The sequence below is a fragment of the Salvelinus alpinus genome, chromosome 36 (assembly GCF_045679555.1).
Source record: "Salvelinus alpinus chromosome 36, SLU_Salpinus.1, whole genome shotgun sequence".
In the NCBI taxonomy this organism is placed as follows: Eukaryota; Metazoa; Chordata; class Actinopteri; order Salmoniformes; family Salmonidae; genus Salvelinus; species Salvelinus alpinus.
Window position 1 is genome coordinate 9,437,267 of NC_092121.1, and position 14,574 is coordinate 9,451,840.

Here is a 14,574-nt window from a genome sequence, read left to right on the forward strand (position 1 = left end):
TCTTCACGCAATGGAAAAAAAGGATTCTGCCAGTCCGTGGTGAATAAAAGGATTCTGCCAGTCCGTGGTGAATAATCGCAGTTCTGATGTCCATAAGTTATTTTCGGTCATAAGAGACGGTAGCAGCAACATTAAATACAAAATAAGTTACAAACAACGCAAAGAAACAACCAAAAATACACAATTGGTTATGAATTCGTAAATCGTCCGCCTTGTTCTCCGGCACCATCTTGTACCAAGATATTAGCACAATACTTAGGTGTTGATACGTCATGTATTGCGATTTTCACGGTTCTATATGTATTGCAATTCGATACTGTGATTTTATTGCAATTTGTTGTTCCAAACATATTGTTCACCATATGTCTGCTGTAGAGGAACAAGCGAGAGCCATGAGAAAACAATTTTTGATATCAGATATGGAAATAAAAGTGCTGAAAATGGCCCCCTATTTAAAAATAATATGCAGAACAAGCTATGAAGGACAAATACTGGTGTTTTGATGCATGTACAGCCAACTAGCACAAAAATAATACTGTGAAATTGTCAAAACGATACCATATACAGTATATATCGTCCCAAAAATAATATCCCGATATGTAACTGTCTATTTTTTCCCCCCCATCACTAGTGCACAGCAGCCTTTCTAATGGCATCTTGATAAAAGGCATTCATCAATGGGTTTAATCAGATGCGTATCTACACTAAATAGAAATCAGGAGGCTATGGGACCTAAGCTATGAGTCTGAGCTCTCTGAAATATATATCTTATACCATGTGTGGTTTGATCTAACATGAAAAATGAAGCCCCACCCCCCTCTCAGAAGTGTGAAATGCTGTAAACTATATTATGTTATTTACCTCATTTGTCATCGTCATCTCATAACATTCTGTATCTATATGTGTGGAAGCTGATCTTAAGCGGAGATGGTGAATTACTGGGAATTAAAGGAGGTCTATTCCAATTTCATATAATAAAGAGAAACAAAACAGACTATGCATGCACTGCTCCACATTCGGAATCCCCTCCACCCCGGCCTCTTCAGGGCTTCGAGAATGTCTCAGAGTATTCAATTAAAAACCAATAGTCATTAAAAATGTAGCCACCTTGAGAATGTTGAGTAGTGAACTGCTTTGGATTCACTGGGTGTTTCAGTGTACACCCAGGGCTGCAGATAACACTTGAATTGTCTACATTTGAAATTAAGATTTAGAGGTGCCATAAAACAAAACAATTCTGTGTGAATATTACGCTGAGGAAAATTGAGGAGAGAGATCAAAATGCTGGAGACACTGCCAAAGAAACAACGACACAATTGCCTTCAAACAGCTGCATATGGGTCAATGCTGACAACTGAAAGGACTGAAAGGGCAACATGAATCTAGTGAAAGTACATTATATAATTGTTGTGGTGAGTTGAGAAATATTATATTCCCTTGGTAAAGGTTCCATTTTGATAAACATTCCACCTAGCATAATCGTCTATTTTCATAAAACTGTATTGTTTTTTTACAGTAAAACCACTTAAAAGTGGCAAGATTGGAAGAAATTATGTTGTGTTTTTAATATTGCTGGAGTCAAATTTACCTTGCAATAATGCATCATATGATAAATGTGCATACTTAAAAACAGGTATACTTGTACTTGACTGCTTAGTACGCAAAACAATAGCGAAGCTGTCCATCTTTGTAAATCATTTAAACAGGTTATTAATGAATCAATAATGAACTATATAGAAGCTTTGCAGGTAACTGAATGTCTGATATTAATTGCTGTGAATAGTCCATGATATTTCAATGTATCAACTAAAGCATTAATAATGCCTTGGAGCAATTTGCATTTAATGAGGTGCTGCATCATAAACCAGAAAGACACTCAACGGCACAAACTAATAAAGTTATTCATATTAATCAGGTATTACAGATATCTCCAAGAGTTTAAACAATACCAAAGGGCATACTACTTTGGTGTAATTTACATACATATGTCAAGAGGTATTTGAAATACATTACAGTTAATGAACTCATCAACCAAATTTATTCAACTATTTAGGTCCTGTCATAGTAACTAATTAATTTCTCCTTACTGCGATGGAACTGACATTGATGGCATCTCATGGTAACTGTGTTTTCATAATTGCACAGGCTCTCACCCTGCAAAGCAAATAGAGGCAGCAGTTAACCAAGATAAGAGGAAGCGGAGGCCTGTTACGATGATAAACTAGGAGACACACAAGGTTGCAAACCCAGCTCTAATGCACAATGTGAGCATTATGGAAATGGTCACAATATGTTCTGTAACAAGGAAATGGGCCTATGTGTACAATGATCCATTGAATAAATAGTAGCCTTGAAATATAACTAGTAGCCCCGAAATATAAGCAAGTCAAAATAATGTGTGGAGCGAGGCTTGGTAATAGGGGTATTTCTCTTAGTCCAAATCAAGATGATGAGGGGTGTCATTACCAGCAGACAGTGCACCGAGGTGCACACACCTCGATAACTGGGTAACTAATGGGCCTAGACATCTGCATGGTGATCCACAGCAAATGGGGGCAAGACATTATTGCCCAGGAATACCGTGTGCAAGTCAAATACAGAATGTTAACCATTCAAATACAGAATGTTAACCATTCAAATACAGATTGTTAATCATTCTCATTTTCATGGTAACAGCATTGAAGAACATACTGTAAGTGCCTAGGGGATTGTAATTGCATAACACCACACCAGGCAACCTGGTGGGCTGCACCGAAATGGAAAATATTTTATTCTCCATCCAAGCTGCAACCATTTACATACAGTATACCTGTACTTGTGAGAATGTACAGTCTACCGCATGTCAACAGAAATTAATTTAGTTAAAAGAAAACAAAATGACTTCATGTTTTGCCACCACTTAGCTCCTAAAGGGAAATAGATTATATTCCGGTACTGTCAGTAGTTAACATGTTCATTTGCCGAATCCCCTGGAATTTAACATTCTCTCTCCTTTTGCGCTGAAGATGTATGGTCTGCAGTGAAACAACCTTGTATGTGCATTTTTGTGGGAAGAAGCACATTATTTAAAAAGAAAACGGGACAGGCTAACCATCTGAGAGGGAGAGAGAGACAGCCTGCTCTCCTCTCCATCCTCTCTCCTCTCCTCCCCTCTCCTCCTTTCCTCTTTCGCTCTCCTCTCCTCTTCTCCCTTTCTTAGTCAGCCCCTCCTCGGTGGGTCCACACAGCAACAGCAGAGAGAGACTGGCCAAACCCATGGCTGATTCACAAACCTCAGTTTAATTACTCGGTGAACGATAGAGCTCTATACACCAGAGAGTTTAGGGCTGACACTGACACTGACACTCGTTTTCCTTCATCACAAGTACAGTTCAACAAAGATTTGTGTTTTTGCAAATTGCGCATCAATTGTGGTGAAGCAGATTCATTCAAATATTACTATCCCTGACACCAAAACACCAGCCACAATTAGAATAAAAGTACTCAGTACCATGGCTCAGAATAACCACAACAAATAAATAATGGGGAATTACATTTTACCCACTCTTAACCTACTGTATATTGATGAAGGTAATCCCAGTCCCTGCTCAGTAGACCAGGTAATAGTGCTGTAAATAAGGCTAGTATATGTACTAACCTGTGCTGAGAGGCTTATACAAACCAATGTACATGACAGAGGGCAGCCAATTAAAAAGAAGCCCATGCATTCCACAGCAAAGTCCTCAAGAGTTTTGCTTTCAGCTATCATCCAGTCTGGTGTGAAAAACACCATGCTCCAACCAACTGAGCTATTGGAATCATGTCTAAATGTATTTTTGTGTGAATTATTTGGAAACCCAGAATACCAGGTTTCATAGAATACAGACCATAGTCATTGAGTTTGGTCTGTTGTTAAGATAGACAAGTAGCCTCAGTTCTATCAGCAATACAGCACAGCACTCTAGTGGTCACAAGGAGAATGTGTGTGTGTGTGTGTGTGTGTGTGTGTGTGTGTGTGTGTGTGTGTGTGTGTGTGTGTGTGTGTGTGTGTGTGTGTGTGTGTGTGTGTGTGTGTGTGTGTGTGTGTGTGTGTGTGTGTGTGAGAGATTTATTCTATTGCTGTGTTTTTAAATACTGTGACGTGAAGGTACAATCCATTTCCACCCCATACATTTCCATGAATTAATCTTTGACGTTAGACTCCAGATGTTAGGACAGCAATTTCAATTAAACATATTGTTAAGCACCATATTACATTTTGAATCTGTGTTTTACAGATAATAGTAAATGAATCACACATCACATAATATTCAGGCAGGTGTCATTCAAAGATATGCAAAGAAAGAACACATAATATCCATTCATACAGTATCGAAGAGACTTGATGAGGCTATACATAGAAGAAACACAGTTGAATACATTTGAAATGCAGTGTAGTGATGGGAGGGAAGGAAGTGACTTCTGCAATTAGGAGATAATTACTCACAGTTAAGATGACATTTTGACACTACAAGCTTTCATCTGCATATGAGTGTGTGTGTGTGTGTAAGAGAGAGAGAGAGAGAGAGAGAGCCCTGTGTGTCCCTGAGCTCTACTGTATGTGTGGGTAGAAGGGTGTTTGTAATCTCAATCTCTATGTAATCTGTGAGGTAGGTGACCCATCAAGGCTTCTATTAACCCGAACAGAGCTCATTTTGCACCATGCCAAAACAAGGATGCCATGACCCCTCCATAGCCTTTGCTTATTGAATGAAAGAGTTACATCAGAGGGCCAAGTCACTTTTCTTAGTTACTGGGACAACTATTAGGTTTAAGGCTGTGCTTATTTAGCCAGCAGCCTGCATTAAAGTGAGAAAGATTATTGTGCACTAGGGCACTAGCCAAATGATGAGGTGACAACCAGGTTTTAGCAATAGGGTGCTTTTCAGGTTCTCTATTAATATAATGGCAACAAACAACTTCCAGTTAATGTGAACATTTGATATGTATTGTTTACCATCAATATACAGAACTTCATTAAATTGACGGGGAGGAGAGAAAGGACCTCATGATGTACTTAGATTGCACCAACAAAAATGTCTGCCGGAAGAACTTCAACGCTGGCTGACGGCTGAATTAATACTAGCAAAAAGTAACTTGCATTAGTGAGCAGTCCATGTTATGCAGTAGGCCTATCAAAACATGTCAGCTAAATAAAGGAAATAGAACTCTGTTAAATATTTCATGACTTTTTATGAGTGCAGTAAAATGAATAGCCAACTCCTCTCTTCAATTAAATGATTCCTGACTCTGTCAGTAGGCCTAGTACAGTACATTATTGAATGTGAATAGCTGCTAAAAATGTCCAGCTATAGCAATTAAGAAAGACAATCACACTTTAATTACCCTGGTCTTAAGTATCCTCGCTATTAAAATGGAGTCATTCAATGGATTTAATACGTCAATCATGGCTATATAATCCCTGTCTCATTAGAAACCAGCTTTAAAATAAAATGAATATGAGAAAATGCAGTTGAGAATGGGAACAAAAGAGGGCTAGGTATGTGCTGAAATGTAGGAGTTAACACTGGGGATGAAATGTACTTTTAATTAAATCCTGCCAGAGTCAGACAATCACGCTTATCTCCCCTATGTGGGGGCGCATAAAGAGACAAAACTCCATACACAGTTTTACAAGAACATAAAACAGATATTAAAATGGTAGTGCTTTACCTCCAGAGGTATTCATGAACAATGCATGAGCTTGTTCTTTCTTTTTAATTTGCATGATCGGCCACTCCCATGCTTTTCTCTCGCTGTCTTTCTGGCACAAAACTAAAATCTATAATGTCCTAATTGGAAAGGTTATGTACAGTGTCTGTGCAGTATGCAATGATTAATCATTTTTTTTCAGCAAGTCTACTGCATGAGGGCATGAATACAAATGGCTTTGCATTTTGTTAGAATAAACATTTGGACTTAAAGGTAGACTCAGCGATATGACATAGACGAAGAAAGTAAACAGCAAAGTGGATTAATTTCCGCAACAACTAAGAATGTTGAAACGCGAGGCTCAACTTCTCCGTTGTTTTTGTCCCGTGGCTACCACGCTGTAACAGCGTGAAGCAAACCCGTGCACAATCAGATACTGTGTGTGACCGTACGAGAGCAAAGTCATACGTCTCATCATCTGTGGCGCTGTTCATGGCAACCCCATTTCGCCGAGTCTACCTTTAAAAAGCCTGTAATGTCAGTTTCACTGCATCTGCTTCATTTGCCATTCAGTACCATTCATTCAGTGTTACATATGAATCAGCCTGGACTCATAGATTAGACGTAACATGGTAAATAAGGTGACAGCTGCTCCTTCAGTCAGGAAGAGATGAGTGAAGTAAATGTGGATCCAGACTCTCAAATTATTAGGATATGTTAGGTTTGGTTACATAAGACAAAAGGTTACTTAAGGCAAAAACGAAAGGAGGTTGGTTGGTTGGTTGGTCGGGGTTGATGGGTGGGCGTATAACACGAACGTCTAGCAACCCAAAGGTTTCGTATTTAAATCTCATCACGGACAATTTTAGATAGTTAGCAACTTTCTACTTTTTAGCTACTTTGCAACTACTTAGCATGTTAGCTAACCCTCCCCCTAACTCTAACCCTAACCTTAACCCTTTTAGCTAACCCTAACCTTAACACTTTTAGCTAACGCTAAGCCTTTAACCTAACTTCTAACCTTAACCCTAACTCCTAGCCCAGCAAACGTTAGCGTTAGCCATCTAGTTAATGTTAGCAACAATAACTCTCGGTCAATTGTATACTCCCTCTCGGTCAATTGAGGTCACCAGGCTGCTCATTATTACACACACCTGTCACCATCGTTACGCGCACCAACGCCTCATCAGACTCACCTGGACTCCATCACCTGCCTGATTACCTTCCCTATATATGTCACTCTTTGGTTCTTTCCCTAGGTGTTATTGTTCCAGTGTTCATGTCTGTACGCTACCTGTGTTTCTGCTTTTGTTCTATGTTCATTTAGTTATTAAATACACTCCCTGAACTTGCTTCCTGACTCCCAGCGTACACGTTACAAATATGAAATGTAACATACAGTATCATATTCCAAATGAAGTGTGTCGGATTTATATACAGAATAATATGAAATGCTGTGAGAGGGGGTTGTGTGAATCTACATCACACCTTGGATTGGAGATTCAAACAAAGCAGGGCTAGACTCACAGCAGACTAAACATCTTAATTGTTGAGGGGATTTAAAAAAATGTCACTGTCATGTAGCAACAGCTAATCATTAATATGCATCAACAGCAAGCAGAGCTACTACGCCCCCAATATTTGCCACATCCATATGGTCTACAAGGTGACAGCTGCTCCTTCAGTCAGGAAGAGATGAGTGAAGAGAGGGGCCTGCCTATGTTAGTCAAATGAAAGGGAACGTAGCCCTGGTGACAAAAATGCAAGCTTTGCAATTTTTTTCAGGTGGATGCGATACAGCGAGACTCCCCTGAAGTCTGCCAGTACAGCGCCAGAATGATGCACAAAGAGTCATCTCTGTGAACATGACACAAAATGTCAAATAGACCAGGCTCAGCGGAATTGTTATGCGCTCTCCTGAGGGACGCTCAGACTGAGGACGAAGATAACATGAAAGGAGAGTTCTTCGTGGAGGTTTCACCTTATCAAGCACCCCTCAGTCGAGTGTCCTTGAGTCCCGCTACCTGGGGTTTCACATTCAGATAGCAGGCCTTTGCAGAAAAAAACACCTTGTTGTTTGAAAGGGAAAGGGTCCAACTCTGATGTAAATAAATGAAAACATAGGGTACAAAGGTGTATGGTGTGAGATTATCAGCATGGCTACCAAATTCTCCAAGTAGAAATATTTCATCAAAGTTCACTAAGAATAAGAAATCAGAAAGGTCACACACAGACAGGGTTGGTTGTTAGCCTACAATTTCCATTTCAGGTTTATCTTTCTTTTTGTCTGTTTAAGACAGTCTTAGAAAGTTAGCTGGATAACTTTATATGCTATGTTGTCATATTTGATGACAGACCTTGACAAAAGGGATGGTTCCCTCCCTTGTGTTCTGTAGCCTACACAACTGCACGAATGTGCAAGGTGCACAAGACCTAGATTAAACACTATATATGCAAACATATGTGGACACCCTTTCAAATTAGTGGATTCAACTTTTTCAGCCACACCCATTGATGACAGGTGTATAAGCAATCTCCATAGACAAACATTGGCTGTAGAATGTCCTTACTGAAGTGCTCAGTGACTTTCAACGTGGCACCGTCATAGGATGCCACCTTTCCAACAAGTCAGCTCATCACATTTCTGCCTTGCTAGAGCTGCCCTTGTCAAGAACAAGCTCACAGAACTGGAGCGGGACCACCGAGTATGCGCGTAAAAATGATATGTCCTCGGTGGCAACACTGACGACCGAGTTCCAAACTGCCTCTGGAAGCAAGATCAGCACAAGAGCTGTTCGTGAAATGGGTTTCCATGGCAGAGCAGCCGCACACAAGCCCAAGATCAACATGCGCAATGCCAAGTATCTGGAATAATGAATCATGATTCATCATCTGGCAGTCTGATGGACGAATCTTGTTTTGTCGGATGGCAGGAGAATGCTACCTGCTCCAATCCATAGTGCCAAATGTAAAGTTGGATGGAGAAGGAATAATGGTCTTGGGCTGTTTTTCATGGTTCAGGCTGTGCTGCTGGATACTCCTAATATCCATCCAAGTCCGACGCATTCTGAAAACTGAATGCAAGTAGGTCTATGTCCGGCTTATTTTATGAAACATTTATAACAATGGCCACATCACAACGGTACAAAAGATTTTGATATCAACTCAATGAATCAAATCAGACTCACCTAAATTAAAAACTCAGTTTTAGTTTCTTCTCCTTTATTTTGCAGTGAGGTAGGCCTAGGATGCGGTCCAAACACTTAAAAGACACACCCTCGTCCACTTAACCTCCCTCGCCTTAAGCTCTTGGGGGAATCCCTGTCGCCATCGTGAAGGGCGGTCCAAATTATTAGCCAAACAAGGGAAGGTTGCAACGTAAGTGTCACGGCCGTTGAATGAGAACCAAAGCGCAAAGAACCAAAGCGAAAGAGAACCAAAGCGCAGCGTGGCGAGCGTACATATTCCTTGTAACGGCTGTTGGAAGGAGAAGGAGAAGAGGACCAAGGTGCAGCGTGGTAAGTATTCATAATACTTTTAATAAATACGAACACTTGAACAAAACAACAAAACGACAAACGAACAGTTCTGCAAGGTGCAATACACAAAACAGAAAACAACTACCCACAAACACAGGTGGGAACAGGCTACCTAAGTATGGTTCTCAATCAGAGACAACGATTGACAGCTGCCTCTGATTGGGAACCATACCAGGCCAAACATCTAGAAATACAAAACATAGAACAAAACATAGAATGCCCACCCCAACTCACGCCCTGACCAAACCAAAATAGAGACATAGACAAGGAACCGCAAAACCTGAACCTATAGTGGAGGGTCTGGGTGGGCATTTCACCGCGGTGGCGGCTCTGGTGCGGGACGTAGACCCCGCTCCACCTCTGGCTTGGCCCACTTAGGTGGCGCCTCAAGAGCGGGGACCCTCGCCAACGACCCCGGACTGGGGACCCTAGCAGCGGGCCCCAGACAGGAGGGCAACTCTGGCAGCTCCGGACAGGAGGGCGACTCTGGCAGCTCCGGACAGGAGGGCGACTCTGGTAGCTCCGGACAGGAGGGAGACTCTGGCTGCTCCGGACAGGAGGGAGACTCTGGCTGCTCCGGACAGGAGGGAGACTCTGGCTGCTCCGGACAGGAGGGAGATTCTGGCTGCTCCGGACAGGAGGGAGACTCTGGCTGCTCCGGACTAGAGAGCGTCGCTGGAGGCTCCGGACTAGAGGGCGTCGCTGGAGGCTCCGGACTAGAGGGTGACACTGGAGGCTCCGGACTGAAAGGCGTCGCTGGAGGCTCCGGACTAGAGGGCGAAGCTGGAGGCTCCGGACTAGAGGGTGACGCTGGAGGCTCCGGACTAGAGGGCGACGCTGGAGGCTCCGGACTAGAGAGTGTCGCTAGAGGCTCCGGACTGAAGGGCGTCGCTGGAGTGGAGAGACACACAGGAGGCTTCGTGCCATGGATCATCACTGGAGGCTTCTTGCCATGGATCATCACTGGAGGCTTCTTGCCATGGATCATCACTGGAGGCTTCTTGCCATGGATCATCACTGGAGGCTTCGTGCCATGGATCATCACTGGAGGCTTCGTGCCATGGATCATCACTGGAGGCTTCGTGCCATGGATCATCACTGGAGGCTTCGTGCCATGGATCATCACTGGAGGCTTCGTGCCATGGATCATCACTGGAGGCTTCGTGCCATGGATCATCACTGGAGGCTTCGTGCCATGGATCATCACTGGAGGCTTCGTGCCATGGATCATCACTGGAGGCTTCGTGCCATGGATCATCACTGGAGGCTTCGTGCCATGGATCATCACTGGAGGCTTCGTGCCATGGATCATCACTGGAGGCTTCGTGCCATGGATCATCACTGGAGGCTTCGTGCCATAGATCATCACTGGAGGCTTCGTGCCATGGATCATCACTGGAGGCTTCTTGCCATGCATCATCACTGGAGGCTTCTTGTCATGGATCATGACTGGAGTGAGGAGACGTATGGGCAGTCTTGTACGTGGAGCTGCCACAGGGCTCACCAGGCTGGGGAGACATACAGGAGGCCTGGTTCTGGCAGCAGGCACAGGACTCACCAGGCTGGGGAGACATACAGGAGGCTTTGTCCTTGGCAGAGGCACCGGATACACTGGGCCGTGTAGGCGCACTGGAGGTCTCGAGCTTAGAGCCTGCACAACCCGTCCTGGCTGGATGGTTATCTTCGCCCTGCAAATGCGGGGCGCTGGCACAGAACGCACTGGGCTATGCAGACGTACCGGAGACACTGTGCGTAGAGCCGGCGCAGGATATACTCGGCCGAGGAGGCTCAATGGAGGTCTGGAGAGCAGGGCTGGCACAACCCGTCCTGGCTGGATGGTTATCTTCGCCCTGCAAATGCGGGGCGCTGGCACAGAACGCACTGGGCTATGCAGACGTACCGGAGACACTGTGCGTAGAGCCGGCGCAGGATATACTCGGCCGAGGAGGCTCAATGGAGGTCTGGAGAGCAGGGCTGGCACAACCTGTCCTGGCTGGATGCTCACCCTAGCCCGGCAGATGCGGGGAGCTGGGATGTAACACACCGGGCTGTGAACGCGCACTGGAGACACCGTGCGCTCCACCGCGTAACAAGGTGCCTGACCAGGATGACGCTCGCCACGGTAAGCACGAGGAGTTGGCTCAGGTCTCCAACCTGACTCAGCCAATCTCCTCGTGTGCCCCGCCTCTCGGGCTTCCTGCTAACCGTGTACGTCTCGCTGACTCCATTCTCCGGTATCCCTCTTCGCACTACTCAATTGAATCCCAGGCGGGCTCTGGTACTCTCCCTGGGTCGACCGACCACCTCTTTACCTCCTCCCAGGTTGTCTCATACTCCTGGCCACGCTGCTTGGTCCATTGGTGGTGGGAAGTTCTGTCACGGCCGTCGAATGAAGAGGACCAAAGCGCAGCGTGGTCAGCGTACATATTCCTTTTATTTAGAAATGACGCCGACAAAAACAATATACAATACAAAACAACCGTGACGCTTAAGGGCTATGTGCCATTTGAAAATCATTCCTTCCTCCATCCCCCTTGCCCTGCAAGTGTATACTCGTCAGACGTCATGATACGTCATCAGAAGTGTCCACTTAATTTGAGAGCTGAGGGAATAGGGTGTCTTTTAAGTGTTTGGACCACACCCTAGGCTACTTTTCCTTTCCCCACCACAAGAGGAGCATTCGAGATTACCTTCTAAACATTGTGGCAGAGTGTAGTGCGGCCTAAACCGAAAACAATATGCTATGCTGGTTTAATATAGATATGCCTACTTTAACACACAAAATTAACTATTTTTCAAACTTTCAGTGGGAAAACAGGTAAACCCACAGTTGCACCTGCTTCTCTATAGTATTTCCCACCCTTTGAATTCAGGTAATTATCATTGTTTCCACTCCTTGTACTCTGTGTCATTTGCCAAAGAGACTGGCCTTTCAGTAATTTCAACTTTCAATATGCAGTTTGACAATGTGGAAACAGACTGATACCCAGACTAGAGTTCATACTCCGAAGATGGAATATGCCATTGCCATACCTTTAGTTTAGACACATCCAAAATCAGTTTTTATCACAATCATGATTGTGTTCACAAATGTAAAAACCAATGCACACAGGCTCAATATGGTTGATCGCAGATCTGCCCTTAGAAGCGACAGGACCTGCCGCGTCATTTCATTTTTCAGTGGCAGTGCGCATGTGCGAAATTTCGAGAGGGACGCTTGAGAAACTGAAACTGCAGACGATATCTATGCTTATAATTAACAGCCTTCAGTAAAGGTTAGATTGAAGTTCACGGCAAACGGATCCCAACGGGCACACGGTGTGAAATATTTCACCACTATTTAGAAAATCTATAGGTATCTGACTTTTTTTTTTACGAACAACGGTAGCTGTAGCAGAATCCTGTCGATGTTTTAGTGCGGCCTCGGCATATCCTAGGTCTGCTTGCCGATATGAAATGCCACAGCAGCGGGGCGAAACTTTGGCTCTTCAGCCTGCATTAGCTTAATAGAAGGTTATCTAACCCAAAACATGTCTGAGATTCTGGTTGTTGTAATAGAGAGCTTGGTCAAAATTGTCGAATTAAAGCTTGGTCAAAATGTTCTTGCACTTTCATTGTGCTGTGTTTTGACTTCATGCTAGCGATATGTGCTTGAGAATACTCTTTGAAAATGATGTTTATTTTGTAATAGAATAATCATGTGGCGAAATGTTTACTTTTCTCAATGTGTTGCTTACATGTCTTTTTTTTTGTTTCAGGACAGAAAGAAAACCATGTCAACTCAGCCTCTCATCAGATCAAAGCAGACCGAGAAATCAATCAATGGAATATCCACACAGGTTGTTTGCACAGAATTCAGTAACTACATATTTATAGTTCTCACACAGTATGGAAAGATTGGCTCTTTAGTATCAATCACACCTGACTCCAGATCAGGTGATATCAGCACTGCCATGTTCACCACCAAAGTGTTGCTGGGAAAAGAAGAGGTAAGCAGCTAGACACCACTGGAATTTTTCATAATATTAGTAGCATTATATTACTGTAATTGACTACTATGAGTATGTATGTGGCTGGCTACACTGTTCCTCACACACGGTTTTGTTTTATTTCTCTCTGCAGGCTTTGACACACGTCTGTGCCAAAAACTTGGCAACATTTGTGTCACAAGAGGCAGGCAACAGGCCTGTTCTACTGGGGTTGGCACTCAAGGACAGTTCCATAGAAGCAATAAAGGCCATGAAAGATGTAATCAAAAGTTGTCAAGTCTGGTAACTACTGGTACAGGGGACGAGCAACAGAATAGCCTACCTGGAAAGACAATTTAAGAAAAGGCTTCATACACTTAACACATTTTTCCCTCAATGTTTTTCCATCCTTTAAAAATGTATTTTGTTATCTGTTGTTACTTCTAAGCATGATGTGGTAATAAATGGGAAGTTTATGCTTTATAAATGCCTATGGAATTTTGGGGATTGAGTGGGAGCCAATGGCCACAAACTGATTCTGTTTGAGACAACCATCTCGATTTTAAAGCCACACTCTGAATACTGTTAGTGCACAACTAACACAAATATAAATAAAGGAGCAAATGCATCTCATTCCCATGAAATTCACATGCAAAATAGCATTTGATTGATTGCTATGATATAAAAGTTTGGGGTCACTTAGAAATGTCCTTGTTTTTGAAAGAAGAAAAAAGGTGTTCATTAAAATAACATAAAATTGATCAGAAATACAGTATAGACATTGTTAATGTTGTAAATTACTATTGTAGCTGGAAACGGCAGATTTTTTATGGCGTACAGAGGCCTGTTATCAGCCACCATCACTCCTGTGTTCCAATGGCATGTTGTGTTAGCTAATCCAAGTTTATCCTTTTAAAAGGATAATTGATCATTAGAAAACCGTTTTGCAATTATGTTAGCACAGCTGAAAACTGTTGTGCTTATCAAACACGCAATAAAGCTGACCTTTAGATTAGTTGAGTATCTGGAGCATCAGCATTTGTGGGTTTGATTACAGGCTCAAAATGGCCAGAAACAAATAACTTTCTTCTGAAACTCATCAGTCTATTCTTGTTCTGAGAAATGAAGGCTATTCCATGTGAGAAATTGCCAAGAAACTGCAGATCTGCTACAACGCTGTGTACTACTCCCTTCACAGAACAGCGCAAACTGGCTCTAACCAGAATAGAAAGAGGAGTGGGAGGTGCACAACTGAGCAAGAGGACAAGTACATTAGAGTGTCTAGTTTGAGAAACACACTCTAATGTGTCATTGTGGGAAGCTCAGTTAAGAATAAATTATTTTTCACAATGACAGCCAAACCCGGGCTACGCAGGGCCAATTGTGCGCCACCCTAT

The 14,574-nt window shown here is 43.1% G+C and overlaps 1 protein-coding gene across 3 annotated transcripts; it reads left to right on the forward strand.

The window, feature by feature from the left end:
* Positions 1-12,368: 12,368 nt before the first annotated feature.
* LOC139564923 (proteasome assembly chaperone 3-like) lies at positions 12,369-13,664 on the forward strand. 3 transcript variants are annotated; one of them, XM_071384835.1, is made up of 3 exons: positions 12,369-12,484; positions 12,968-13,198; positions 13,332-13,664. In XM_071384835.1, exons 2-3 carry the CDS (start codon positions 12,983-12,985, stop codon positions 13,482-13,484), a joined length of 369 nt encoding a protein of 122 aa, XP_071240936.1. In that variant the 5' UTR covers positions 12,369-12,484; positions 12,968-12,982; the 3' UTR covers positions 13,485-13,664. The 3 variants fall into 3 exon arrangements, with proteins under 3 accessions (XP_071240936.1, XP_071240935.1, XP_071240933.1); XM_071384834.1 differs by having other exon boundaries at positions 12,382-12,527; XM_071384832.1 differs by having other exon boundaries at positions 12,391-12,564.
* Positions 13,665-14,574: the final 910 nt, after the last annotated feature.

Coding starts and splice junctions, on each gene's coding strand:
- LOC139564923 (XM_071384835.1), top strand. CDS start 12,983: ATGTCAACTCAGCCTCTCATCAGATCAAAGCAGACCGAGAAATCAATC. Junction 13,199..13,331: donor TGTTGCTGGGAAAAGAAGAG/GTAAGCAGCTAG, acceptor TTCTCTCTGCAG/GCTTTGACACACGTCTGTGC.